This window comes from Gambusia affinis, linkage group LG19 (genome assembly GCF_019740435.1).
Source record: "Gambusia affinis linkage group LG19, SWU_Gaff_1.0, whole genome shotgun sequence".
Lineage (NCBI taxonomy): Eukaryota > Metazoa > Chordata > Actinopteri > Cyprinodontiformes > Poeciliidae > Gambusia > Gambusia affinis.
The window spans coordinates 15,564,854-15,591,953 of NC_057886.1; the positions used below are offsets into that span (position 1 = coordinate 15,564,854).

A 27,100-nucleotide genomic window follows, 5' to 3' on the forward strand; every position below is an offset into this window, starting at 1 on the left:
TATAGCTAATAATGCTTCGTCTCTCTGTTCAGGTGTGATCCCACAGAGGCTCCCTGGCTGACCAGGAGGAGGGATAAACATGGATCTAAAGGAGGGTTGTGGCAGTCAGGGGAGCCACGAGAGCTCCAGTTTGCGCCCCACCTCCTGGCAGGCCTTCGCCAGTACCAGCACGCTACACGGCCTGCGCTTCATCTTCCCATATGGTCAGACCGGCGTTCGCCGCTTGCTCTGGGCTGCAGCCTTGCTGGCCTGCCTGGGACTGTTCGCTCTGGAGAGCGCAGAGAGGCTTGCATACTTCCTCTCCTACCCTCACCTGACCAGTGTGGACGCCGTGGTATCAAGCAGTCTGGTTTTCCCCGCCGTCACCATTTGTAACCTCAACATCTACCGCTTCAGCCACCTGACCAGCAACGACCTGTACCACGCTGGAGAGCTGCTGGCGCTGCTGGACGTGGACCTGGCCATCCCGCAGCCACACCTGGCAGAGCCGGATGTGCTCGCTTTTCTGCAGGAAAGGACCAACTTCACAGCCTACAAGGCCAAGGCGTTCAACATGAAGGAGTTCATGGATCGGGTCGGCCATGACCTCGAGGAGATGATGCTCTACTGCAGATACCAAGGCCAGGACTGCAGCCATAGCGACTTCAAAACTGTGAGTGATGCCCATTTTCCTTTTCCTCTGCTGGACTTTGTCCAAAGTTTCCCACCTGTGGAAGGTGCATGATCAGTTTTTAGTGCAAATAAAAAGTTTTGATGTATGCTGATAGCAGTACTTTTCCTCCCACGATGCACAGCTGGGAGTCTATTAACTGGTTTTCTCATGTTTTGCTTCACATGCTGCTTGCTAAGCTTTGTTCTGCTAACACTTTGTGCTGCTGTCTTGTTGTCCTCAGCTTTGAAATAATAATCTTTTTTGGTTCTCTGGCAAATGCAGAACAGCAACAAATCTGAAGTAATTTAATCATTTGAGTAAAATTTGAGTTTTCTCCTGGACCATTTCTATTGTGAATTCCTTCAAAACATCACGGCACTTACTTTAATTTCTGCAGTGAAGGATTTTATTTCAGTTTGTAAATTGAAGCAAACAAATGGTGTTTTCCTCATAGCTTGATTGTTTGCAGGAGAAAACAAAGTATTTGCTGTGCAGATTGTGATTTCTGCTCTCTGTTTTTTGTTGAGGGTAAAATTAAAGCCTTGCTTTATGCCAGAGCGAAGTGAACAAGTTTCTGGCACCAGCTTGGTTTGGTGCTTCACATCCACTTGTTGCACACTTAAACTCCCTCAGACTGAGGGTTAATGGAGTCCAGCAGTGATTAGTCGAGATGCTCATGGAACTGAAGATTAGTAGGCTGCAGAGGAAAATATTAAAACTTTTGATGCCTCATTTGTTCCCATTAACTTAATAAAAACAACTTCTGCAATTTGTGCAGCAATAAAGACATGCTTGTGAAATATATGCATGTAATTACAGATATTCACACTTTACATTAAATAAAAGCTGCACAGTTTCATACTGCTGGAATGCATTTATTCTGCTGCTAATACATCTTTGTGACTTGATAAATGTTTAATTTTATTATGTGATATAGAACTATATCTCTTCTTGCACACATCACACATAATGCACAACCCATGGTAAAAATGTACCTTATCAACTGTGGGTTTTTAATTTATTTGCAATATTGTGTATATTCAAACTTGAAAATGTCAGTTTTTTCTGTATTGGGCTGCTCCTGTTTTCACATTAAAGGCCATGAATTCTGTTTGATGTTGCATCAGGGCAACATAGTTGGATTGTGCAAGGCTATTTTTAGAGGTCTACTTCCAATAGTAGTATGAGTGTTATATTTTAATCTATAGTATTGTAATGTACCACTGGTTTGCTGGATGACATTTCTTAAAAACCATTAACATGCAGATTGAAATGGGAATATCTGTGGCCAGCCTGAATAATGTTGAATCTGGGAATGATTTGCTTCTGAAATATATATTCTAGTTGTTAGGGGCAGGTTTTGATGGCTATAGTTCTTCTTCTCCTTCTTCTTCTTCTTATTTCAAGTTAATAGTGAAGTGAAGGCACAAAATCAAGTGATTGCATTAAGAACAGGATATAAGATAGATGCAATTTTTGTACTTAAAAATAATTCTTTATATTAGTAATGCATCGTATATAATCACTAACATCGGTAGCGGCCAATATTAGTCATTTTTCAACATGTCGGTTAAAAATGACGGGAAAATCTCTACTTTATGTAACAAAAATATAACGCAAGGAAAAAGGTTTGATTTTTTTTTTTTATCCTTCCATTTTGCTTAGTAAAATTGTAATGTTTGATAAATGCAGTAATTTTCACATTGATTAATAATAATTTGAAACCATTTAGCTTTACTTTGCTTTATCACATCTTACCTTTAATATTTTACCAATCGGTGTTTTGAATTTAGACTAACTTATATATAAATTGGGCATTAATAAATCCAATGACCCGTTTGGTGGAGCTTTGCTTTTGAAGTTAAGGTCAGAATTATTAGACCCCATGATAAAATCACACAAAATGTGATGTTTGTGATGTTTCCATGGAAATGACAAATAAAATAAAAACTGTTCCTAGTTGCTAGTAATTAATAATTCTGACCACACCTATGTAACGGGGTCGAAAATGCCCTTTTTTTTTATCAAGATAAAGTTTCCAAAAGAAGTTGCAATTAGTTTACAATACTTTATTCATTTTCTAAAAATTGATAGCTTATTACTTTACAGTTTGAAACAATCATCATCCAAGTTAGTCCAGATTCCACAAAATTTGTGGAACCTCTGGATAAGACGTTACTACAATTCAAGCAGGTTTAAGTGTAAATGTGTTCTTTCGTATGCCTAGAATGTTTTAAAATACAGGAACAAACTTTAGAGTTGTAAGTTTGGATTTTTCAGATTAAAAACATGAACAAACTCTGCAAGCAGGAACATTGAGCTTTACAACATGCTTACATCCCCTAACAAGCTGCATTTTGAAGATTTAACCTTTTCACAAAAGCTAATTTATTTGTTGGGATGTGCTGTGGTGGCACTGGGGTTAAGCACAACCCACGTATGGAGGCCTTAGTCCTTGACGCGGCTATCGCAGGTTCGATTCCCAGCCTGGCGACCTGTGCCGCATATCCTCCCCTTCTGTCATTACCCACTTTCCTGTCAATTAACTATCAAATAAAGGCCACTAGAGCCAATAAAAAAAGCAAATTATTTTTGATAAATCTAAAGAGATGTTGCAACCTTTTCGATATCAAATCTTAATGCTTCCCTAAGTAAAGCAACCATATGATACATATTATAGTATTTTTCTCTTCTGCAGAAACGTTTAGTTTTTAGACAAGCAGGCATTATTCTGAAAGCAGCAGCACAACACGAAGTGAGTAAATGACTCAGTGCTGCTACCACAGCAGACATCAACAACGGAAACAGCAGGGACTCTCTATCCTCCATACAGTAAGTCGCAGCTTCTGTGCGTGCATGCACCCATCCATCGATGATTTAGAGTCCGTGGGGGCGTAAGTGATACAGTCATATAGCCATGCTTCTCTGTCTCTATGCTTACATTCATTAACCTTTTTTAAACTGCAAGCTTGTGGCTGTAGAATCGCACAAAATCAAGCTGGCTAAACTTTATTGAACCTTTATTGCTGGGTTGCAGATGACGTGGTACCGACGTCACTCAATGCAGATGGTTGTCAGGACGTAAATGCAGCCCGTTTACTTCTGTTGATCCAGCATCAACATGCCTAAAGTCTGTGTCCTGTATGGTTGTTCCAACCGTTTTAATAGAGAGAAAGATTAACGTTATTTTTTTGTGCTTTGAAGGTAGTTGGTCACAACGGAGTTAATTTTAAAATAAATTACTGAAAAAAGATGCTAAAAGTGGATCAACAATCTACAGCTAAAAACTGGTGGTGCAGAAACTAACAACGCCAGAGTTTGCAGCAACCACTTTCTAACAGTCGCATCATTTAAATTATATTTTATTGGACTGTTACTTAGAAAGACTATCATTCATATGCAAGGTAGGATATATTATTTTTGCTCCTGAGCTTGGTCACACGGTGTTTTAATGGGGTTTCTGTAGATCACTGGGAATGTTTGACCTACATTCTAGAAATGCAGAATGACTCCACATTAATATCCAACTCCAGCATGAATTTGGGTTTACAGAAGCTAAATTAATTATTTACAAGTAGATCCAAGCACATGGGTTAGCTTGTTGTTAGCGGTAGCATTGTTGTCGTAGACTAATTATTTAAAAAAGCCCAACTCACTACTCACCTGGACAGAAATAAGTCGGCAGCCATTTAATGCTTCTTTTGACCCTAAATTTGACCCAACCTGAAAATAAATGATTGTATGCTACCAGACTTTTGAAAGTTTCCATCTGGCTCATCGTATAGCAGCTAGTTATGTTGATCGCCTGGATGTTGGGTAAATCCTCAAGACTACATAGGTCTTATTTACCGAGACGATATGGGTCATATCCTAAATTTACGCGTATATTTTTGAGATGCCTCGTCTTTTCCGGCCCATTTAGGGTATTAGCATACTCTCTGTGATCCGTTTTGCTTTGTTTTGAACCGGAGAAATCCACTTCCTTACCCCCATCTGAATTTTGTGCGTCAACCCAGCAATATGCAACAGTGAAACATGTAGCAGTTGATCCACATGTAAGCAGCTTAATGAAGCTGTCCTCTGGTTTGCTCTGTGTTTTGTGCAGTGGACTCTTGTTGCCGTTGACGAAGTGGATCAGTGGCATTATTGTGCCTTAACCGTGTCAAATTCAAGTCATTAAAGCCTCTGGGTCTGAGTCAATTACTACTGGATTGATGACTTTATGTTTTATCTTGAGATTTGTTCAATTCAGTGAAGCTAATTGGAAAAACAACAATTGTGAATCAGACGTTGGCTGTAGTGATGATCAATTCACGCCTTCAGATGGATGCCTGCCCTGCGGCTGATCCATACTGCAGTGAGCTGTAGCAACTCCACCAGGCTCCGTCTGTCAGGAGAGCATGGGATTTTCATGAAGACATTTCCAGAGTGTTAGTGCAAATCTATCTTTGTTCTGTATTTGTCTTCCCATGTAGCCCATTGAGGCTCCATTTAACTCCCCCTTAGCAACAATCTTACATGTTGTGTGACACATCTTTCACCGCAAACCATGTTCAAAGATAATCATGTTGACAGAGAGGCTACTAGAAGGGACTGTCATCCTCTTTGCCCTCTGCCTGTTGCTGCTGAGTTCCTCCACTCTTCCGTCTATTAACTTCTCCCGTCTTTACTCTCTTTGAATTCTGCAGCATTTCTTCATATTTCCATATCTGTTTTGGAGGAAAGTAAAACAAAAAACAGGCATTCATGGCCACAGTTGAGCTTAAATTCAGGGAAAAATGGTGTTGCTGAAGTACATGTGAACATGAATAAGCACACACACATGGAGAGAGCATATTAGCATGACACTCCAGGGACCCGAGTCAGCGTTTGAGTGGCACTGTGATGAATGACCGTGGGGAGGATTATGAGGACGCGGGAGTCTGTGTGATGTGACTGATGGAACTGGAGCATTGCACTGCACAAAAAGGGAAATGGAAATACTGTGCACATTCCCACTAATATGTGCGGTGTGTCACCTTGGATAGTTTTAAGCATTTTTCAGATTTGCAGACCGCTCCTTTTTAATTTGCGTTCATACGTGAATGCCTCGCAGACCTACTTGACATGACTCTTCCTAAATGAGCGCTTTAGTACACTTGTTTTTGAAGGATGCTTAAGAAATGAGGGCACATCTCAAAGAATATCTGTCAAAAGCTTTTTCTTACCTTCAGTTCAACTTCTCTGAAACTGTCCTGAGTTGTTGCAGTGCAGCTTAGTAAAGACAGAGTGTGCATTATTGAGAAAGTTGCTGGTGGATTAACAAAGCAAATAAATAAATAAGATACTATTAAATGATTTTGTCACACTTAAAGAAAGGACTATTGCTAATATTCCATGGGTCAGTTCCTACCTTATTAGAAATTATTGATTGTTTTCAGCTAAAACTAACAATAACATCCTTTAAGTATAGCTTGGTTCCTGGCATCATTTACTTGAAAATATCAGTTTTATTTCTCCAGAAATCATTGCAACTAACATTCTGCTGCTATGTCAACCATTGCTAAAAATAAACCTTAAAGATGCTGAGTAAACATGCATGCGAAGTTAATTATTTTTGCATAAACATTGGTTCTAGTGCTAAGAAAGCAACTCTCATTGTTGCTTTTCTTGCCTCTACATTCTGCAGTTTTAGAAAAAAAAAAGCTAGACAATTATATAATTCAAAAGTTAATATTTAACTAAGCACCTGTTCAGACAAACATTCAAATAAGAATAGCTTATTATTGCTGGGTTATTACACCCAAGCTCCACAATTATTAGTAATCGCAAAGAGCTTGGGTGATTATTTTTCAAGCTCTCTGCATATCAATAATATATTTAGTCAGTTACATGAATGCAAACCGTTTATTATGCTCAAACCTGTTGAACATATTGATGCTAAACTCTGAGTCATAGGGATTTAAAAAAAAATGTTGGGAAAGTGTGAGTTATTCATAATTAATGTCCAGATTTCAATTTTCAGCAGAATATTGCAATTTTTTTTAATGACATCCAACTCTACTATAAGCCCTCTATTTTTTTCTGTATATGGTTTTATAGGTTTTTAATTATGCAGTGAGAATCTTTGTTAAGCCTTTTAAAAATATTATAATAGAAGACGGGCTAGTTTCTGGTTTGAGCATATTTTATGGTTTTAAAAAGCAAACATTCTTAAATAATGTTTTAGCTACAGACTGAAATGGTATGAAAACTTGAAATGCACCAGAGGTCAGGCTCATGTAAGGGGCGGCCTAAGGCCACGCAGGCGTCCTTCCCGTTGAATGAGGTTACATATTTCAAAAGGAAAAATTCACAGGAACAGGCAGGAATCATGTGATGTTGAGGAAAACAGAAGTTTTGGCAAAACAGGCTCACAGGGATCAGGTGATTAATCTTTTTTTCGATGGGAGAGTCAGCTTGATTAGGAGGTAAAGCTTCAATGGCCACGTCAGCTAAAAGCTCCATGTAATTCATCCAAAGTGTCGAAATTAGCTCTCATTAATGCAGCCACATAATGAAAATTGGGTCATTTTGTTCTTCTGGACACCAGACTGGGTTGAACTATTTCATCACAACTTTGTTTTATGCAGTAATGTGCTTGGACAGCAGTGTTGCTAATTTGTTCCTACTAGTTCGCTTCCATTTTCCGGTTTTTGTATCTGCAAGCGACATGAATATGTTTGAGAAACAGTTATTTGTACAATTCTTCACTGACATAACTACAAATAACGGTAAGACTTTATTTAAAGGCTGTGCATAAGCCTGACATGACACAGTCAGAAACATTACAAACTTTGCATTATTTGGTAAATAATAATGACACTTTTAATGCAAAGTTGTACTAAAACTTGCATTAAAAGTCCTTTATAATGGCCAACTGTGCATTATTTGGTAAATAATGACACTTCTAATGCAAAGTTGTATTAAAACTTGCATTATTAAGGAAGCACTTAAAACATGAGGAAATATTTATATATATTCAACCATATCTTGAATAACTCATGAATTGAAACATCATTCAGTAAAAAATGTGAAAATGAGTCTTTTGTTATTAATGACAGGTATAAATAACCATGAAGTGATGCGGACTCTGTTAGAAAAATAGGATTGCTGCAGCCTTTTATTCTGACATTATGACCCAAGGTCTCAGACTCTTTAAATATGTAAAGATGAGAATTATTCAGGAAAATTACATTCTGTTTATTACCTGAAATATGAATAAAATAGGTCAAATATCACATCAGTCATGCCCATGAAAAGAACTCTACAACCTGTTCTTCAACTGAAAGAACCTAATTTAATCGGTTTTAATCGTGTTGCAAGTATGTATGGAACATTTTAAATGTTTCATAATGAGCAACAATTCTAGCTGAGTAGCAGTTCCTGTTATTCATGAAAATGTGCATTGCATTATTCTCATACTGACCAATCAAATTGAAGCTTACCAAGCAGGCCTTGACTTCCAGTTGAATGAACTAGTAGAAATAATTCATGGATACGGCAGGCAGGAATTATCCAGGGATGTTTTTGACATCCAGTCAACTCCATTCTTACACGGCTCTTATACACCTCGAGTGATTTTTTTCTGACGGTTATTTAATTAAATTTAATTTTTTCAGGAAAAAAGGGCAGAGTTTATAGTACAGCGCTTCAGGTCATACAGAAAAGAAAATATGTTTGGTACAAAATGTAGCCACATCCCTCTGGCTAGAGCTCTAAAACCAGAAACATGAGCATAATTTAATGTTTACAGTTCAAACTGTAAGAAAATCCTTTATATTATATGTCAAGTTTTGTCAGGTTTGCTTTACTGTACGCTTGCCCACTTGAAAGGGATAGTCTCTACGATGAACCTTTTAACTAGATTTCACTCAAAGAGCCTTCAATTTAGCTGATCCATCTTTATTTTTGTATGATGGTTACCATAGTGATGTAGCCTTTTTCACGTAGGTGAAAAACCTCAAAAGAAACAGAAACACGTCTATTACAATCTGAAATTAACAAGATAAATACATTGTAAAATAGTCAGAGATTTCCACCCCTTTAAACCAATTATTCCAAAAGTATAATAAATAGCAAATATTTTATAGTAAAATTCAACACCAATAAATAAATTGGCATATTTATTTCTTTTTCACTTTCTACCACAAACAATAATTATGGTGATTTTTTTCTGACGGTTATTTAATTAAATTTAATTTTTTCAGGAAAAAAGGGCAGAGTTTATAGTACAGCGCTTCAGGTCATGCACAAAAGAAAATATGTTCGGCACAAAATGTAGCCACATCCCTCTGGCTAGAGCTCTAAAACCAGAAACATGAGCAAAATTTAATGTTTACAGTTCAAACTGTACGAAAATCCTTTATATTATATGTCAAGTTTTGTCAGGTTTGCTTTACTGTACGCTTGCCCACTTGAAAGGGATAGTCTCTACGATGAACCTTTTAACTAGATTTCACTCAAAGAGCCTTCAATTTAGATGATCCATCTTTATTTTTGTATGATGGTTACCATAGTGATGTAGCCTTTTTCACGTAGGTGAAAAACCTCAAAAGAAACAGAAACACGTCTATTACAATCTGAAATTAACAAGATAAATACATTGTAAAATAGCCAAACAGATTTCCACCCCTTTAAACTAATTATTCCAAAAGTATAATAAATAGCAAATATTTTATAGTAAAATTCAACACCAATAAATAAATTGGCATATTTATTTCTTTTTCACTTTTTACCACAAACAATAATTATTAGTACTTTTTATTTTATTTTTTAAAAGTTGCTCACTTGATTTCAATAATACTAAAACTGTTCAGTACAACAATCAATCAGAGTCCCTGTGCTGCTCCAATGAGATTCAGGAAATGAGCAACAGCATTGTGAGGCTTACCGGCTGCCCTTCACAGTTTGTAGAAAACTTTTGCACCGTTCTGAATTTACATGTACTACCACCACTGTTTGCTTCTCATGCTGTGGCACCTTTTCAGACAGGAGTGTCGGGTCAGTTACACCAAAAGTACCTCCTCTCTCTGATTGCTAGGAGACTGAGTCCACCTGGTTCTCATCACTAACAAGCAGAGACGCTGCAGAAAGATGGAGCAGAGGGGAGTGGCTACCTGGCAGTTCACCAGAACATCAGAATAAAATTGTTCTAACCTTTTAAAATAAGTATTTTATAAATCTTCAGTTCTTGAAGAGTAAGATTTGAATTTCAAAGCGTCCGATACGACTGTGACGCAAAGTCACATTTCTTTTGAATTGTTTTTTGATACATACAGAATAATTGTGCTATAAAATGGCAAATAAACAATATTTCCTTTTTAAGGATGTTTCTCCACCTGATAGTCTGTCTTAGCTGCAGTTGGCAAGATTCAGAGCAATCAAAGTTTGAAGAATTGAAGAGAAACCTGTCAATTAACAGTTGCTGCTAAGAGGGCACAAGATATTTTCTATGTCTAAATATATATAAGTATATATTTTTACTAGACTACCTACCCATGACCACCCACTGTGAATTAAAACTGATAATCCTGCCTCCTGATGTGATTGCATCAGTGAAAGGAGATGGTGTGTTCCTTATTGAACTTCCATGGACCAAGTTTGTTTTTGCCGAGTGTGATTACCAGCTTGATTAAACTCTGATTGATTACACCAACAAAGCAAATCAGCATGTCTGCCACAGTGTATCAACTTGGATTGCCTCCCTGGCTCTCCTTGCAAGTTGTAGTAAGAGTAAAAATACCCCTTGAGATAAGCGGGGCAGGGAGGATGCTCCCATGCTCCCAGGCTTAATGTGTAACCTCATAGCAGCCAGATCTTGTATAAAACAGAAGCTAATTAGCTGCTCATCCCCTGCTCTGACCTAAGCCTTGTTGGAGCAGCACCATCAGTATAATGGCTTTGGCTGGTTACAGCGTTAGTAATTAGCTGGTACATGCAACCTGTGGCCTTAGCACTTTAGTGAACGATTATTGGCTGGATTTGCTCTGGTTCAGCCAATAGCAAGCAGCAGGATGTCAGGAACCCATTATGTAAGTATTCCACAGCCTTTTCCTCCCGTCTCCGTCTCACTAACTGCATTTTAGCACTTCCAAGGTTTTCTTTTCTCAACGCTTAAAAGCCCAGTGCATCACACTAGATTTTTGTGGATGTACTGTATTAATCATCAAGCTGATGTGGCATTATAGTGGCATTTTGGATTCCCAGCAGGCGTAATGACTCGGTATTTTAAAGGGCATGGAAAGCATCACCGCCACCACCACCCACGAGCGTTTCCCCACCTAAAACGTCCTGGATTGGCAGGAGAAACCTGTGCTTTTTTTATCAGCTAGTAAGAACTGGAGTGTTGGCACAGACGGCTCAATATGGATACAGCTTTCTGCAACTGTCTGCGATGCCAGATTATAGAAGCTTGATGATAAAATGTCTGGCCTGATCAGGCTTAAAGGAGCAGGATGTTTACCTGATTTTTGTTCATTTTGGTTTGTGTAATAGATTAGCAGAATAACAGAAGGTGTTATAGCCAAAATTGGTTATGTTAACGTGAAAACTATTTGCTGTTCAATGAAAAACAAGCATTATGTTTTTTGCATTAGACTTGGTTAAAGGACCACATGCAAAAAGACACATTAAAACTAGATTTTCAGGTTGATCTACATCACTTCATCAAACATTTTTATACATCCTGTTTATCACTAATTTATCTCTAATGAATTACTGAGTCTTAAACCTAAGTAGAATATTTTTCATCATTTAGACATAATGATTTATTGACATTGTTAATCAATGTTCAATTTATCTCATTTAGTGAACCTTATTGAACCTACTGAAAACCTAACAAATATATTCCAATATGATCAGATAAATAAAGCAATATTTTCTTATGGCTCTGTCAGTAATCTTTAATTTTCAACAGACACAACTGAATTATTTTTAAAATATAATTGGATTGAAATACAATAAAAAGTGCAAAAATCTATTAATCAAAAACAACACTTTCATCAAGGAGAAGTAACATGCAGTGAAAACAAATATTAAACTTAACTTTTAAACTTGAACTGAGTAAAACTCTAAATATGTGATTGCACAGTAATGTTCACTTGTTTGAGGTTGAGGTGATACTTGGTGGTGTCCCATCTTTTCCACAAGTTCATCAATGTTGGGTAAAGCTCTGAGCTGAGGAAATCCCCGGTTCTCAGTGTCCACCTTCCTTTTGCCATTTTTGATGGGTATCTGAAAGTTAATTTTACAGTTATGCTGCTGTGCTAATAACCCTTCTAGACCGGACGTGTCGCCGGCGACGCATCTAAATTTGCAGTACCGTAATTCCGCCACACGTGGCGCTAAGTGGAAAAATTCCAACGGTAAGAGCGTTGCACTTTCCAGCAAGTATCGTACATGAATAGATCACCAACTGCTCTTTGTTAGCCTGACAAAATGTCTAATAACTTGGTGGATATTGAAAGTTCCGTTGTTATGGATACATGGGTAAGTACATCATCTCACAGAACATTTAAAGAACTACTTACAGTTCAAATAAGGAAGATATTTTTTTCATGCGGGCCGGTTCTAATAATAAATCAAGACCATCCCAGGGGCCGTAAAAAATCTTCTCGCGGGCCGGATGTGGCCCGCGGGCCTTGACTCTGACATATGTGTCCTAAAGGTTCTCTAGTGGATGGAGATCTGGTGACTGTGGAGGCCATTTGAGTTCAGTGAACTCATTGTTCAAGAAATCAAATTAAAGAGAGTCACGTTAATCAGCAGAGTCGTTGGGTTAATTTTAACAGCGAGTGTTGCCACCAGTCTAATTAGCGCTTTATGACATGGTGCGTTATCCTGCTGGAAGTAGCCAAGAGAGGATGGGTTCACTGTGGCCATGAAGGGATGGACATGGTAGTTGGTACTAATGGACCCAAATTGTGCCAAGAAAATACCCCCCACCAGCCTGAACCGTTGATACGAGGCAGGATGAATCCATGCTTCCATGTTGTTGACGCCAAATTCTGACCCGACCGTCCGAATGTCGCAGCAGAAATCGAGACTCATCAGACCAGGCGACGGCAGACCTCGGTTGTAACGATTTGAGTTGCTGTTGCCGTTCTATCAGCTCCAACCAGTCCGGCCATTCTCCTCTGACCTCTGGCATCAACAAGGCATTTGCCCCAAAGAACTGCCGCTCACTGGATATTTTCTCTTCTCCGGACCATTCTCTGTAAACCCTGGAGATGGTTGTGCAGGAAAATCCCAGTAGACCAGCAGTTTCTGAAATACTCAGACTGGCACCAACAACCACGCCACGTTCAAAGTCACTTAAATCACGTTTCTTTCCCATTCAGATGCTCAGTTTGAACTGCAGTAGATCGTCTTGGCCATGTCTACATGCCTCAATGCATCGAGTTGCTGCCATCTGATTGGCTGATTCAACATTGGAGGCAGTTGTACCTAATAAAGTGGCCGGTGAGTGTAAAACACGTGTCACCCATCCATGGACATTAAGCCTTCCAAATGATCAAGTTTATGAGTAAAAAGACACTGATTGTCCTGTGAAAGTGTAGCTGTATTTGATCGTCACAGTCTGGTCCTCTCATTACCATATGCCTCCAAATATCCAGAAAAATTCTATTTTATTGACTTTAATCAGACTAAATGTTGAGGGAGTATTTTTTCCCCCTTTTTAAATTCAGACGTTGACATAAACTAGGGCAGCGATGTCCGACTCCCGTCCAGAAGGGTTGATGTCCTCCAACACAGTTAATTCAGATGGCCTAGTTAGCTTGTTAGCCTGTCATTAATCTCCACAGTAACCTGGTAATGACTCATTAATGATTGTTTTAAAGAATGTAATTTGTTTACCTGTGCGCAGACTGTGAAATGTTTCCTGAAGCGTACAGCAGATTTGATTCAATTCAGTGCATCTTAAAGTGTAGCATCCTCTAATGAAATCTTTTTGAGTTGGTATGAAATATTAATGTCTAAATCTACTATGGATCTCATTGGACTGACTCATTCTCTTCAAAGCATTAGTTTGGTTTTGACAGTAATTTATGTGGATTCTTACTGCTGACTGTCAAAAGGCAGGAAAATGTTGCACTGTATATTGGACTGAGTCAACTATTATTTCCACGGCAGTCTTTGTCATTTGGAGAACAAGCTATGTGACTATAATACTTACAATACACTGCTAAACTGCTGTTGAGGCATTCATAGACATAATGGATGCATAGTGTCTGCAAGGTCATGCTGCTTTACAAAATGTAAAGATTTTTTTATATCTACTGGTTCACTACTAAACAGGGCAGGTGAAGTGTCTTACTCAAGGACACAACAAGAGATGTTCCCTGCATTTCTTCCCTCCCATTTCCAGTCAAATCTATTGCAAATGAAGGCAACTAGTGTCATTTGAAACCTTTAAAAAATGAGAAAATACAAAAGAAATTTGCACTACTAATCCTGAAGGACTACACTGCAGAGAGACAAATCTTACCACGTATTTTCTGTCTAGTTTCTAGTGTAAATATCTTAGTACACTTGAAATAAGACAAACTAACTAATAGTAGGGTTGGGGTGTCCAGAGGGGGAAGTTTACAGCTCACTGAGCCCTAGATGCTCTAACTAGACATGTTTTTGGTCGAGGGAGAAAAAACCCTGCTCTAAACAGGCTGATAGACTCTTTCAGACTCCCTTTGTCCAGCTGTCTTTTTCTCTTTAATCTCTGTAAGCTGTCCAGGATTTCTTTTGATCCTAGCATCCATATTCACCTGAGAGCTGTGTGCTCTGGGCATTAGAGATTTCAGACTGCTTTAATGGAAAGTGAGACATAGGTTTGTCATTTAGTTTTGTCATTTAGTTTTGTCACTTCTACTTCTCGAGGTTCTTGGCTCACTTTGGGATTGGATTGGCTTGAGTTTTGTAAATAAACATGAAATGAATCGTATAATTAATTGGTAGTTACTTTATTGTTTGAATTCTTGAACAAACAACACAAATCCTTTAAATCTGTATGCTGCAGGATACAGAGGGGTTTTTTTGCTTTATGAACTGCTCCTGCATTTTCCCAACACACTGAGGCTTTTCTGTTGCTGAAATAAACACCAGGCTAAAACTTGTCAAGATATCCCTTTGACAGCTCTACCGCCAGCGCCTCCCCTCCCTGTCTGCAGGTAGGACTGCTGTGCTGATGGAAAGGATCTCAGATCGGTGTCAGGACAATGTTCGGCCTTTTTGTCAAAATGATGCTTGTGTGCAGGACAGCATGACTGGAAATCACTTTCATTGGCCCCATAGGGCCAATGTTGGATTGATTCTCTTCACAATCTGTCTCTCAAATAAATATAGAGCTGTGTTTTTTGAAAGACTACTGTCTAAATACAATTGAGTTGAGCTATGTTAAAATAAAAAGTATGCTGATAAAAGATTGAATGCTGTAAAAATTGAGATTTAGCGTAAAAAAACCCTTCAAAACACGTTGGAAAGAGTGGTGCCTCTACGGTTGGATGCATGTTGGCGTAATGGGTATTTTGAGTGATGGCAGCAGGAGAAAAAGTCCTCATGAGTGTGTGTCTTCACTGATTTAGATAAGCTCACACTCCAACACAGGTTAATCAGTGTCTGAATCACCTGCTCAGTATTTCATCAAGCTCTGCAGATGCTTGATACTGAATCATTCATTTAGTTTCTCAGCCTGCATCTTAAACCCAGCAATTATGTGTTTGGCTGTATTAGGGGCATCTTTAAATAAGTTGACATAATTAATACTTCTGTGCCGACCTTTAGCCTGGCCAAACATGGAGAAGCAGGATTCAACTTCTCTGCACCACAAATCTGGAACAAACTTCCAGAAAACAGCTGAAAATTTAGTTTCTTTAAATAATGGCTAAAAAGATTAGCAGGGTTTTCCCCAGAAAACTTGCTAAGCCCAGTGGTTAGGGCACTAAGGCAGTAATTCATCTGTATCTTTGAGTTGAAAGTTTGTTAAAGTTGCCAGAAAATTTTTAAATATCACTTGATAATTATGTGTTATTAGAAGATTGGAGGACTAATACCTGAACACAAACTATAAAGTCCCTTAAAAATGAAATAAACAATGCTCAGCCTGGTGGGGCACAAGTAAAGCCTGGTAGCCCGCCAGGCTTATAATACAGTGGTGGAAACCCTGATTACTAGTGGAAGAATTTGAAGAATTGCTGCATTTTTGTTAGTTGTGCAGGAGACTCTGCTTCTGCTTTTCAAAGTTGTACAGGTGTGTAATTGTGCATCTGTTTGTAGCCCTTTTTACATGTGAGTGCAAATGCTGAGTGGAGGGTGCAGCCAGCTGTAGCTAATTTGGATTTAAAGTGACAAGATGCTCATTCTGAAAGGAGCTCAAAGTAGGCAGAACTGAGCAAACTAAAATCTCATTATTTAAGAACAATTTTGTGGAAAAAATACAATGAACACCCCATCATAACCTGTTTAAGGAAGCATAAGGGTGACTCAAGGGCATACTAAATCTGTACTATTTTACTGCAGTGTGGCTCATATCCATTTCCAGAGGGCAACACTGACCTCGTTTTGTCTCTTTAGTGACTTGACCAGAGATACCTGTATCACCGTTCCTCAGCTTTCAATCACAGTCTTCTTTGTCTTGTTTGTTTTGATGTGAAGCGAGTGTGGTTGTCTACACCAGCTGACAAAGTCGGTCATGACCTCTTTGTCTTCACCGTCGTCAACCTGTGACTCACGCCCAGCAGCGGCAGTGAACTTTTGAACTCTTTTAGGTAACAGCAAGCTGACGTGTGAAGTGAGAAGGAAGGGGAATCTCCTTACTCCTCTGTGGCAGACCACCACCTCAGGCTTTGTGCTGAGATCTGCTCACATGGCAGTGTGCACTCTATATAACAAAACAAGGTGCTTCTCCCTCATATTAAAGTATTTGTAGTAAAAGTGGATGAATTCTACATTTCTACCTTCTTAAAAATATGGATATATAATATACTGCTTTATTCTGGAGTTAATTTAAAAGCTAACGAGTCAAGATCCAAAGCTAATTCTGTTTCTAGCAAATTAACCTTAACTTTAGTTACTAATAACAATTCCAGATAAAGGAGTTTTAAGGGTTTTTTTTGTGGACTTATAACATGCTGTGATGCTGTTTACTATTCTGCTGTATCATAAATACCAGAGATTATTCTTTAAGAAATTTGTGTCTTTTGAAAAATGCACCATCCTTGTTCTGTTTTCCTTGCATGCCCTGAAAAGTTGTTTACTGCTGTTTGTGAAAAATTAAGGTTTTGTTCTGCTGAGACCTGATAATGTCTCAATTGAGCTGCTTTCACAGCTTCACTGCTTCTTCAGTCGGCAGTGGAGAAAATGAAGCAGAGCCTGCACAAACAGTGTGTGTCCTCACCCATTGTTGTTGTTGTTATTATTATTATTATTATTATTATTATTATTATCATAGTAAATGCTCACTTGTGGGATTAAAAACCATTCAAGGGATTTCTGTTCTCTTTCTGGAAAATTATCTGCTTAAAACAGGGGCGTCAAACTCCTTTTCACTTCAATATCAAATCAAGATCAGGGATGTTCTTAACCCTTTAACTGCCGGTGCCCTGATCGACCCATTGACCTGCATGTGACAGTATTTGGGGTGGCAGTTAAAGGGTTAAAGGGCTGGTTGTGCCTGAATGCATTAATAAAACCTGCTAAACTGTTAAAATATCAATGAATTCTCAAAATTAAATATTATTGAACATCTTTTCAGTCCCTCCAGGAGCTTGTGATACTTTTTGTGATCTATTTGCAATAAAAATCAAAGTGTTTGTGGTACTAATTTGGAAATTTCTGTGCTTATTTATGACTGTAAGTGCGACTTTTTGCTACTCGCTGTGTAGATCATGGACTTTAATCTGACATCAGTTAAGGCTGAGGCTGCTGCTTAGTTTTTGACAAAATTTTAATAAACTATAAATAATAAATTATGTATTAGTACAAAAAAGGGTGTTAATTTTGCATGAATTTCCACAATAATTTTCAAGAAACTGGAAGGACTGATTGATATGATTTGGCAGTAAACAGATAAAAACTTCATTGATTTGATAATATAATATTTAAGCACACTTAGTGTTGAGTCTGGAGTCTAAAGAGCCACATAAAAAGATACGGTGGGCTGGATTTGTCTCACATGCCTTGAGTTTGACACATGTGGCTTAAAGCTTCTGAATTTAGATAAACACAATGGTAAGAAAACACAACCTGCTTGCACAGGCTACATGCCCCCTTTTACACAAAGAAAAATAAATAGTTTAAAACTTTGCTGGGTAAATTTCAGTTTCAAGAATCTGCATGATTAAAGTCTCATCAAGTCTTTGAAAGTCAGAAAAATCATAACCTCCTAACTTTTGACATCTTACATAATGTGCTTTGGGAGTGAACAGAGCTTTGTGCTTCCTCTGAGGGACAATTTCTAAGAATAATTTCAAACTTCTAATTGTTTCTTTCAGATCTGAAGCTTCCCTATAAGGTTTCCTTCATCATTTATTCTAAAAGCATTCAAAGCATTGGATATCCAGTATGTTTTTCTCACCGTTTGTCCTGGAAATAAAAAAGAGAACAACAGGACTTTGAGCTATTCTCAGTCTAATATCATCCTGCTAAGTTTGTGTCAGCAGTGCTTGCTCTGTCTCCACTCAGTTCTGCTTTGGCAGCTGCTGTCTTACTTTCTCTCCACATTCATTATTGAAAGAGTAGTTGCTTGGATGTCCACGGATCTGGATGCAAACTCCACTACATGCCGCTCTACAGAGCGACTATCACCGTTAGTAACTGTCTATCATGTAGTGAAACAACAACAACCCATCCCACGCTGCTCGCTGTGATACTGGCTGGTGTTTTCTGATGAGATGTGTGTTTCCCTGTAAAATGAATATGCTGGTTGGTTGTCACCATCAGCTGTGATGCAGGAGGGTTTGCTGTTTTAAACATGTACTGACACCAGAAGACGTGCTGAAGGAGTATTTGATCTGAGATCTTACTTGCGCAATTGCTCAGCATGAGTACTTGTGGCAGACAGACAGGTGGGAATGGAGGAATATTTATGGGTGAGCAGTGTGAAAAAGATCTGATGCCAGAAGTGGTGTTCTTAAAAGATGAACTAGTGCTTCACAGTTTCTGCCAAAATCGCTTTTTTTCCCCCTCATTAATTTGTATTGATATGACAATATTTTCTAGTTATTCATTAGTCATTGGGAACATTTTTTTTTTTTTTTAATTGTGCACTGATTTTATTCTGAAAGGAGCCGTCACAAGGGCCTGAACAACCAATCAGAATGAGATTTGAAGAAACGTTTGACCAGTTTCAAAGATGGACGTGCTCTACTGAATAAAACAGATTTAAATTAGAGTTTAACACATTTATTATTATTCAGTATTAAATTCAAAACATGCCAATTTATGTAACATCGGGGAAATAATGTATTAATTAAAGTTTAAATGTTAATGAATGCTGCGTATTCTCTGATTATAGGTTTTATTCACTAGCGTTTTAATCAACAGAAGGGAATTGGTTATCAGATTGTTAGTATTAGTGAATTCCAATAGTTTTATTATTGAAACTATAACAAGCTCATGTTTGATTTTATTCTCAGATTTGTATTTTTGCATCTGATATAACAAATTGAATGTAACATTAAGCTACAGCTGAGGCCATAGTTTCCTGTTGAAAATTACACCTATTTAGGAGGCTTTGTTTACGTTGTAAGACTTGAAATTTGCAACAAAGGCACCAATTTAAATAAAATTGGTGCAAGATTTGATTATTTCATAAAGCTCTACTCATACTTCTCTATAGGCAGAAGAAGCAAATTAGTAAAATTGTATTCTTAACATAGACACATGAAAGAAAAACAGGGATTGTGTGTGATATAATTTTCTTTCATGGTTTGAACTGTGTAAAAAATTTATTCTAAGGAGCTATAAACTACCTTTCATAAAGAAAATATTTTATACTGCAAAACCCTACAAAATCTTACCAGGTAATTTAACATATGAGTAACTTTTCATCAAGATATAAGAGTGTGTCCTAAGTAAATAATTCTTTAATATTGATTAAAAAGTTGTAGTTCCACTGGTAGATTATTTCACTTAAAGCAAGACATTTTTCCCTGGTTGTAAGTGAAATAATTTGCCAATTGAACCAGTACTTTATCATCAGTATTAGGAAGTGAAGACTTAAAAATACTTTTTATAGCTGAATAGTTACTTTAGGTTAGTTTTGTCTTATTTCAAGTGTACTAATTATTTGGAATAGAAACTAGACCAAAATTATTTGGTAAGACTTTGTGGTTTTGTAATGTAAATTTGTTGGAAAATTTGTTCCAAAAATGTCTGTCAAGTTTTCTGCGGACTATTATTTATGAATTTCCAATCCTGCAGGAGGAAAATGACTTAACTTGTTTTTTTTTCTATTTTTCCTCTCTGTTGTTTTCAAATGTGCAAATATTTAAATCTAAATACATTAAAGTGCCATTTTGTCCAGGCATTTCATTAATGGAATATTGTTTTCAGACGTATTGATTAAAAAGGCTTTTACCAAGTTTTAAATATAAATAAATGAAGACTCTTAGCTTTTAGGCACTGCAGTCAGGATCAGTAACTAATTACTGGTTGGCTTCATGTTGAAATCATTATTTATTTTGTGTCACAACAATCAGCTTTATGCTATCAGTGATTTTAAAAAAACATTTTGTTAACAGCAGCAACCTGGAATGGTGGTAAACAGAAAACTTCTCTCAACAACTGGTGCAGGCGAAGGAGAAATATGGACCCGGGTTTTGTTGCAGTGCTTTTTGTTTTCCTGATACGTGTTTTTTATGCTTTTTCAAATAAATAATAGGCTTACCAGAAAACAAAACATCCTCTACATCCACTAAAAACATCTTTTGTATCAGAAACAGACTTGGAGCTTACAATTAATTGAGAAAGACCTTCTGTTTCTTGCATTGATATGAAAATGTAATTGGTTGTATAAATATGTATTTATTAAGAATTAGTGCAGACTATTGTGTTGATGTTTCTATTTTTCTATCAACCTGTGCTCATTTCTCCTGTTGGTGACCTCTTTAGCCATTCCTTAACTGCCATCTTTGTTCATTTAGCAGATTTGCTGCAAATGAATATATCATTTTTATTCACAATGTGCCTTTTCGTGGAAACACTGACTTCTGTGACAGATGTGTGACTGAGAAACTAGCTGTTAATAAAACATAGGAGCAGAAGATTTTATGAACCGGGCATCTCAATAAAAACTCTTCTTAGGTGCAATTGGTTCTTTCATCAGCTAGAAAAGAAAAATCCTATGTTTTGTTGTGCTCATGTCAGTTTTTGGTGAAGCATTGTCCATGCATATTCTCTTGTTTTGGGTTTGATAGTAATACACTGAATTTCATCATTTGCTTGTTTTTCATGCTGCCTTGGTGCAAAGGTTTGCCATTGCTGAATAATAACCCAACGCTTTTGGGTGTGTAATATTTCATTTCGGCACATAAGTTTACCCACATGACACCTGAAACTACTGAGCCGACTGTCTAAACAACAAGTCCCAGTTTATACTCCACTGTTGTGTTTATAGTGATATATTAGAAAAGGACTTTCCAGACCTCTGCCTCTACTTGTAATTTCCCCACAGATTCCAAGTCACTTATCAATGTCATTGTCTATTAATAGTTATTTACAAACGATTATCAGCCGTAAGACACAGAAAAATAACTGTTTCTGTATCGATCTGTTTCTTGCAGGTTGTTTGGGTTACTCTGTTTTCTGATAATGCCACTGTTGCTGTTTTGTTGTGGTGGAAATGTTGTTTACATGCTGTAAACTTCAGGCTTTAAAGCTGGACCAATGCTACATTTTTTTTTTATCACTTCTGCTCATATGTTGTATTTCTGTTAGCTCTAATCTGCTTTTCTGCACAGTGTGAAGCTGCACACATTATAGTTTCACTAAGTGCCAGTTGGTTTTATCCAGTGATGTTTGCTATAATATTCCTTTAACAAGATTACATTATATACTTAAAAAGGTTGCGAGACACTATCGTTTTCCAAAAATATGTGCAATACTTGTTCAGCATCTATAACTTTTACTGAGGTAAATACAAATGTTAAATACTGCGTCTCATTAAATACCAGACCTCAGTCGTCCTCATTTGGTGCAGTAATGCGCTCAGTAAAGCTTCACTTTAGCTCATCAAATTTAATGAGAAAATAACTCATGTCAGTTCTCTGGCAAAACATCTGAAAATCTTTGAAAGCAAATCCAAGTGTGTGGCGACTAAGCTCATATTTCTACAAATGGCTCCTTTTTATTTTAAGGCTTTCAGGGGGTTTGCACATGAATTGGTTTGGCAGCCCCTAATTTTCAATGTTTGCTAATATTTCTCATCTTCAAGTCAATTCCTGTGGAGTTTTTATTTTTTCACATGTCATGTGAGATTTTTATACATGAAGAAAAACTTTTATCTCAGCAGAAGATAATTGTAGCCAGTCAGAAATAAACTGAAGTACTGCAATACTTTTTTTTCTGTATTAAGCAAAATCCAGTTTACTTTATAACCCAAAATACTGTTATTAGTGAAGCTGCGTCTCTGAAATACAACCTGTTATCAAAGATCTTTCAATACACCAGATAAAAACAACTGCACACAGTTCTTGTAGATGGATGAATGGATTTATCCAGTAAAATCTTTACCTTCCTTCCTTTTTGAATTGTTGAGTCCAACTGTGTCTGATTTGGAAATAAATCACCTCATCTCTGCGTGATTTGTCCAGTCAGACAACCATGGAGAGGAAGAGTAAATGAACCCCAAGTCTGAATCAGCTTTTCAGGTGCTTCTACTGTGCTGTGTGTCTCTCACTTACTGTGAATCGCATAAAATACAGTGTAAATTTGCATAGTGTTGCACTATTATCTTTGATTAGTTGTAACAATAGACTTTATTTTGGAAATATTTATTTTAGATGTAAAAAAAATACATTAATAATAATGTAGGCTGTTTAGGTTTTATAAATTTTAATAAAGTATTATCACATGAATGTTGCTGCAAGGCATTCTGGGTAAATGACGTCTAAATGTCCAACTGTGCTAGCTCCGTCCAGCCAAAACAGCGATGAGTAGCGCCTTTAAACCTTTTCAAATTAAACTGGAGCGTTGAAATTGACAGGAATGTAGAAATCTCAAGAGGTAATGAAGATGTGGAGGACCAAGCAGAGGAAGAGGTCACAGTTAGCCAGAGGAGCTGGGCTTTTGCTGCTGCTGCCTTCAGCTTCATGAACAAAACAATGAATGACACTTACCAATAAATAAGTGCGATTCGATAAGTACTTCTAGAGCTCTGTGTCTGGTCCGCTAACATCTGTTCAGAGTAGGGTCAGATCGGTGGTTTCATATTCAGTACCAGCAGCAGCATAGCTCCATTAGTGTTACTTGTCTCTGATGTTTCTCTCAGTGTCTGTAGCTCTGTGTCCGGTCCGGTAGCAGCTGTTTAGGCACCGGTGTCTGTGGTAACAACGGTTTAGAGTTCGGTTGGATCAGTGGTTTCAGTACTGGAGGCAGTATAGCTCCGTTTTTAGCTCATTAAGGTAATGATCATTTGTTAGAGCCTTCCAGTTTTTCTCGTATAAATGACTCAAAGTCTTCTGGAGAGAAATGTTGAGGGCTCCAACATGGGCTCTGATACTCTCCCACTGTGCTCTTCCGTTTTTCAAGTGGGAAATGATCCAGACTCACCTCACTGTTTTTTATTTTTTTATTTATTTTTTTTAAATTACAGCCAGCAGTGACACTGTGTGGCATTATCTAAAATTACACCAGTCAAACGCAATATGATAAGTAACTACTCAGGTAAAGTTATCTTTCCTGTGTTTACTCTGTAGATTCCAGTACAGAATGGGGTGAAAAAATATGGCAAAATCTGTACCTTTTTTAAGTAATTATGAGTTTTGCCGTAACACAAACAGCAATTTTTTACTTAGTCGGAAAATTATAACATGATTAGGCCAACATGTTTTACTAATCCTGGATCAATTTTAGTTAGGGGCTTGACCTTTATGTAGAGCTGCATCGTAATGTGAACCCAAAGTCAGATCAGGTTTTTGTGTATCATATTCAACAACAAGTGCTTTACATGATCAAAATATAACACAACCAAAGCTCATTTGCAGAAAAAGCTTTTCAGTAGAGGTTGTGAACAAAACTTTAGTGTAAATTCTAAATAGATTTATTAAATCAGCTTATATACAAGGCATAATATGTTGCATTAGATTGTTATAAGTGCATAAAGGTTGTGGGTATATGTATTGTAAAGGAGTAATTCTGTAGGATTTGTTTATTTGTACAAACATTTCTCTCCCATACTTGCAGGATTTTTCTGTATTTATAGATTTGACTGCCTTAAAGTCTTAATGGGAGTCCATTAAGACTGGTGTTGTTAAGTCCTAGTAGATATTTTGTCTTGCATAGAAATTTATATCACAATAGTTGGGTAATCAAATTGAATTATAGTGGCATTATACAAGATGCACGTAATCGTGTTGACCTTCTTCTAATATTCATTGGTCGGTCCACTTATTTTTATGAAGATCTGCTTAATTTCACATGATGAATGCGTTCGCTAAGCTGTTTTCTTGGCTCACTTGTGGCTGGAAGTCATTAACCTGTATTGAGTAACTATAAGAGGGCTTATCTTAAATCCAAAATGAGAGTAAATGATAATTAGGGCAGCACAATGAATTTACAGATAATACAGTTATTTAGGGACTTCTGAATGAGTAGAAACACTCCTGGTGTTAAGGTGAAGGAGAGTATGTGAATGAAGCAATTAAAGGTCAAGTTGACAAGACAGATGCAGGAAAGTAAAAGATAAAACTACTTTCAGTGATTACAGAGAAACTGTTAAATTTTATTAGAAATAGTAAAATGATAGATGGAAAACGAGGCTGCTTTGGTAGGGGGTTCTGTGCAGCAAGGTAGGATTCGTTTAACCTTAAAATTAAATAATAAAACAATACAACATAAATTACTGATGATAGAAGGAATTGTTCACAATGTCTTTGGGGCTTCATCTCGAGTAGATAATTGTGATTCAGCTCCAAGCTGCTCTTTCTTTCCTTCTGCAATTATTCAAACACTTGTTTGCAAATTACAGTGCGGCTTATTTTCCCCTCGTACTTGCTCTTAACCACATTAGATTTCAACCGTAGTTACGTGGTTATTTTTGTCTTTGCAAAAATAGGGAAGACAAAAAAGTGCACACATTAATCAAAAATGTCAATTGTGTGTGGAGGATAATGAATGATGATTGCAACTTCATTATACTATATTCAGCATGGCATTATGATTCAGCAGTAAATTCTGAACAATGTGAATATGTGTAAGCACATATTCTGTTGAATAGAAGCTCTTTGTTTGCACATTTTGAATTTATCTTTTTCCTGTCCTCTTTTATAATTTGTACAAAGACAAAACTGAAAGAACCGAAGGATTTAGTTGCTTCACTGACCCGTGTTTCCCCATTTAGGCCATAATTTTAATTCATATGCCAAAATTTATTCCACCTTAAAAACAAAAATGGCACAATTCCCAATGAAAATATATGAATATGTCCATTGTAATTGTTATCCACCTGGATCTGATTTTCGTGAAGCCTAGTTTATCATAATGCTCCTGAATGCATCACTTATCATTCACTCTCGCCATGCACATCTGGACACTTCCAACAGGAATAAGAGAGAAGAACGTTTTATTCTCTTTTTTTTTTAAGAAAAAAAAGTTCTGGATCAAGAAGTAAATATAGAGAAGAAAGTTTAAACAACCAAAATGTATTTTTCCTGCGTTGTCCTGTAGCAGAGTGATGTCAGCTCATCTAACTGTCTTGGTTTTTGTGGAAACTACAGTTTGGTGGATCGTCAAAGAACATTTTGAAAACACAAGAGACGGTGGACTGCCGTACGGCTGGGTACTCATGAAGACCTCATCTAACCAGAAACAGGATGCTGTATGAGAGGAGGAGATGAGTAAGGAACAGAGTTGGTCTTAGGTTTTTATAAAGAATAAATTAAACGGATTGGATTATGAGCTTGTCATGGTTGATCTCCACAAATGGCGAGCAATTTGACTGTTTTCCTTGAACAGCTTTGATTTTTAATCATGTCAGTTTTAATTTATCACTTGCATTGTTTTAAATATTGAATGTTTTACTGATTTTCCAGCCACAAAAGACTATATTACTATATTTCCTTCTGATTAATCCAGTTTGACCAGGAGAAAAAACCTCATCTGTCACTCATTATGTGGAGATTAGCTACCTGACTTTGTATTTTTTAAAAATTGTAAGTTATTCATCATTTATTTAAAACATGCCTACCTCATTCTGTCTTGTTTTGTGACACTCGTCAGTGGTTTTATCCTTTTACTAGAGTTTATGCTTATAATTTACTTGTGGTGAGCATGACAGGTTTTCTTGATCTAGAATGTTAAACATTTATAAGTTCAGTTTAAAGTTTGCAAATGAAGGGAAGAGATTTGCAAAGCAAACTATGTGAAACACAGCATGCCAACAAAAACATACTGGTTATGATGTGTTTGGATTAGATTTCACAAAATGTGTTTTTATATAAAAACATATTTCAAGCATTGTCTTTGCAGCCGCAGGTAATTGTAAACCAGTGTTATTCCACCCCATCAACATTAGTTTTCCTCTTGCTTGCACCTCAATTTTGGGCCCACTCTGCTTGCCTCTTCTCTTTCTATTTCACATTTTAATAACTTTGTTTTCAACCACAGCGAAGGTCTTGACCACTCTTTTTCACAACACAATTTGTTGCTCCCTCTGCTTCTCCGTGAGCCCTAAAGCTGCGATAGTGGCTAAAATGGAGGCGTGAGGTCAGAGGTTACCAGAATCAGGGAGTGGCAGACATATCTATATGTCTTCCAGCCTGTACCTTGAGAGCTGTATTAAAAATGGAGTGGGTACTGGAGGCTGTCTGCTTTGCATTTACATTGCTGTATTTATTACTTTTCTCTGCTACAAGGGTTATCTTCACTATGTCAGTGTTTCTGAGCCATTTTTGCCATTGCCATAATCAGATCTGTTCACTTACATGCAGCTTCAAAACCTATGTCCTGTGCATAATGTATTAAAGGCTAATTAATACAATAGCAGATAAAGAGCTGCAGGCTGATGAAAGAGAAAATGGTAATTATTTGCATATTTTTTTTAATGGAGCTGTAATTCCAGTCATAGCTCATGACATTCTTTCTCTACACTTTGCTGATTATAAAGTTGAGATAATTAGTAAAAATGTGACTATTTACCCTCCTAATTTTAGTAAGTTTTTTGCCATTTATTTTCAGCAGTAGCAGTTGATGCATGAACCCAAACTCCTATGCAGCCTT

At 37.2% G+C, this 27,100-nt stretch overlaps 1 protein-coding gene across 2 annotated transcripts in view; it reads left to right on the forward strand.

Annotated features, from left to right (window-relative positions):
* The window catches only part of asic2 (acid-sensing (proton-gated) ion channel 2), a 336,573-nt gene that overhangs the window by 4,528 nt on the left and 304,945 nt on the right, over positions 1-27,100 (forward strand). For both annotated transcript variants that reach the window (XM_044099872.1, XM_044099871.1), the window contains exon 2: positions 33-652. In XM_044099872.1, coding sequence (XP_043955807.1) covers positions 80-652 — 573 coding nt within the window. In that variant the 5' untranslated portion in view covers positions 33-79. The remainder of the gene's footprint in view (positions 1-32; positions 653-27,100) is intronic.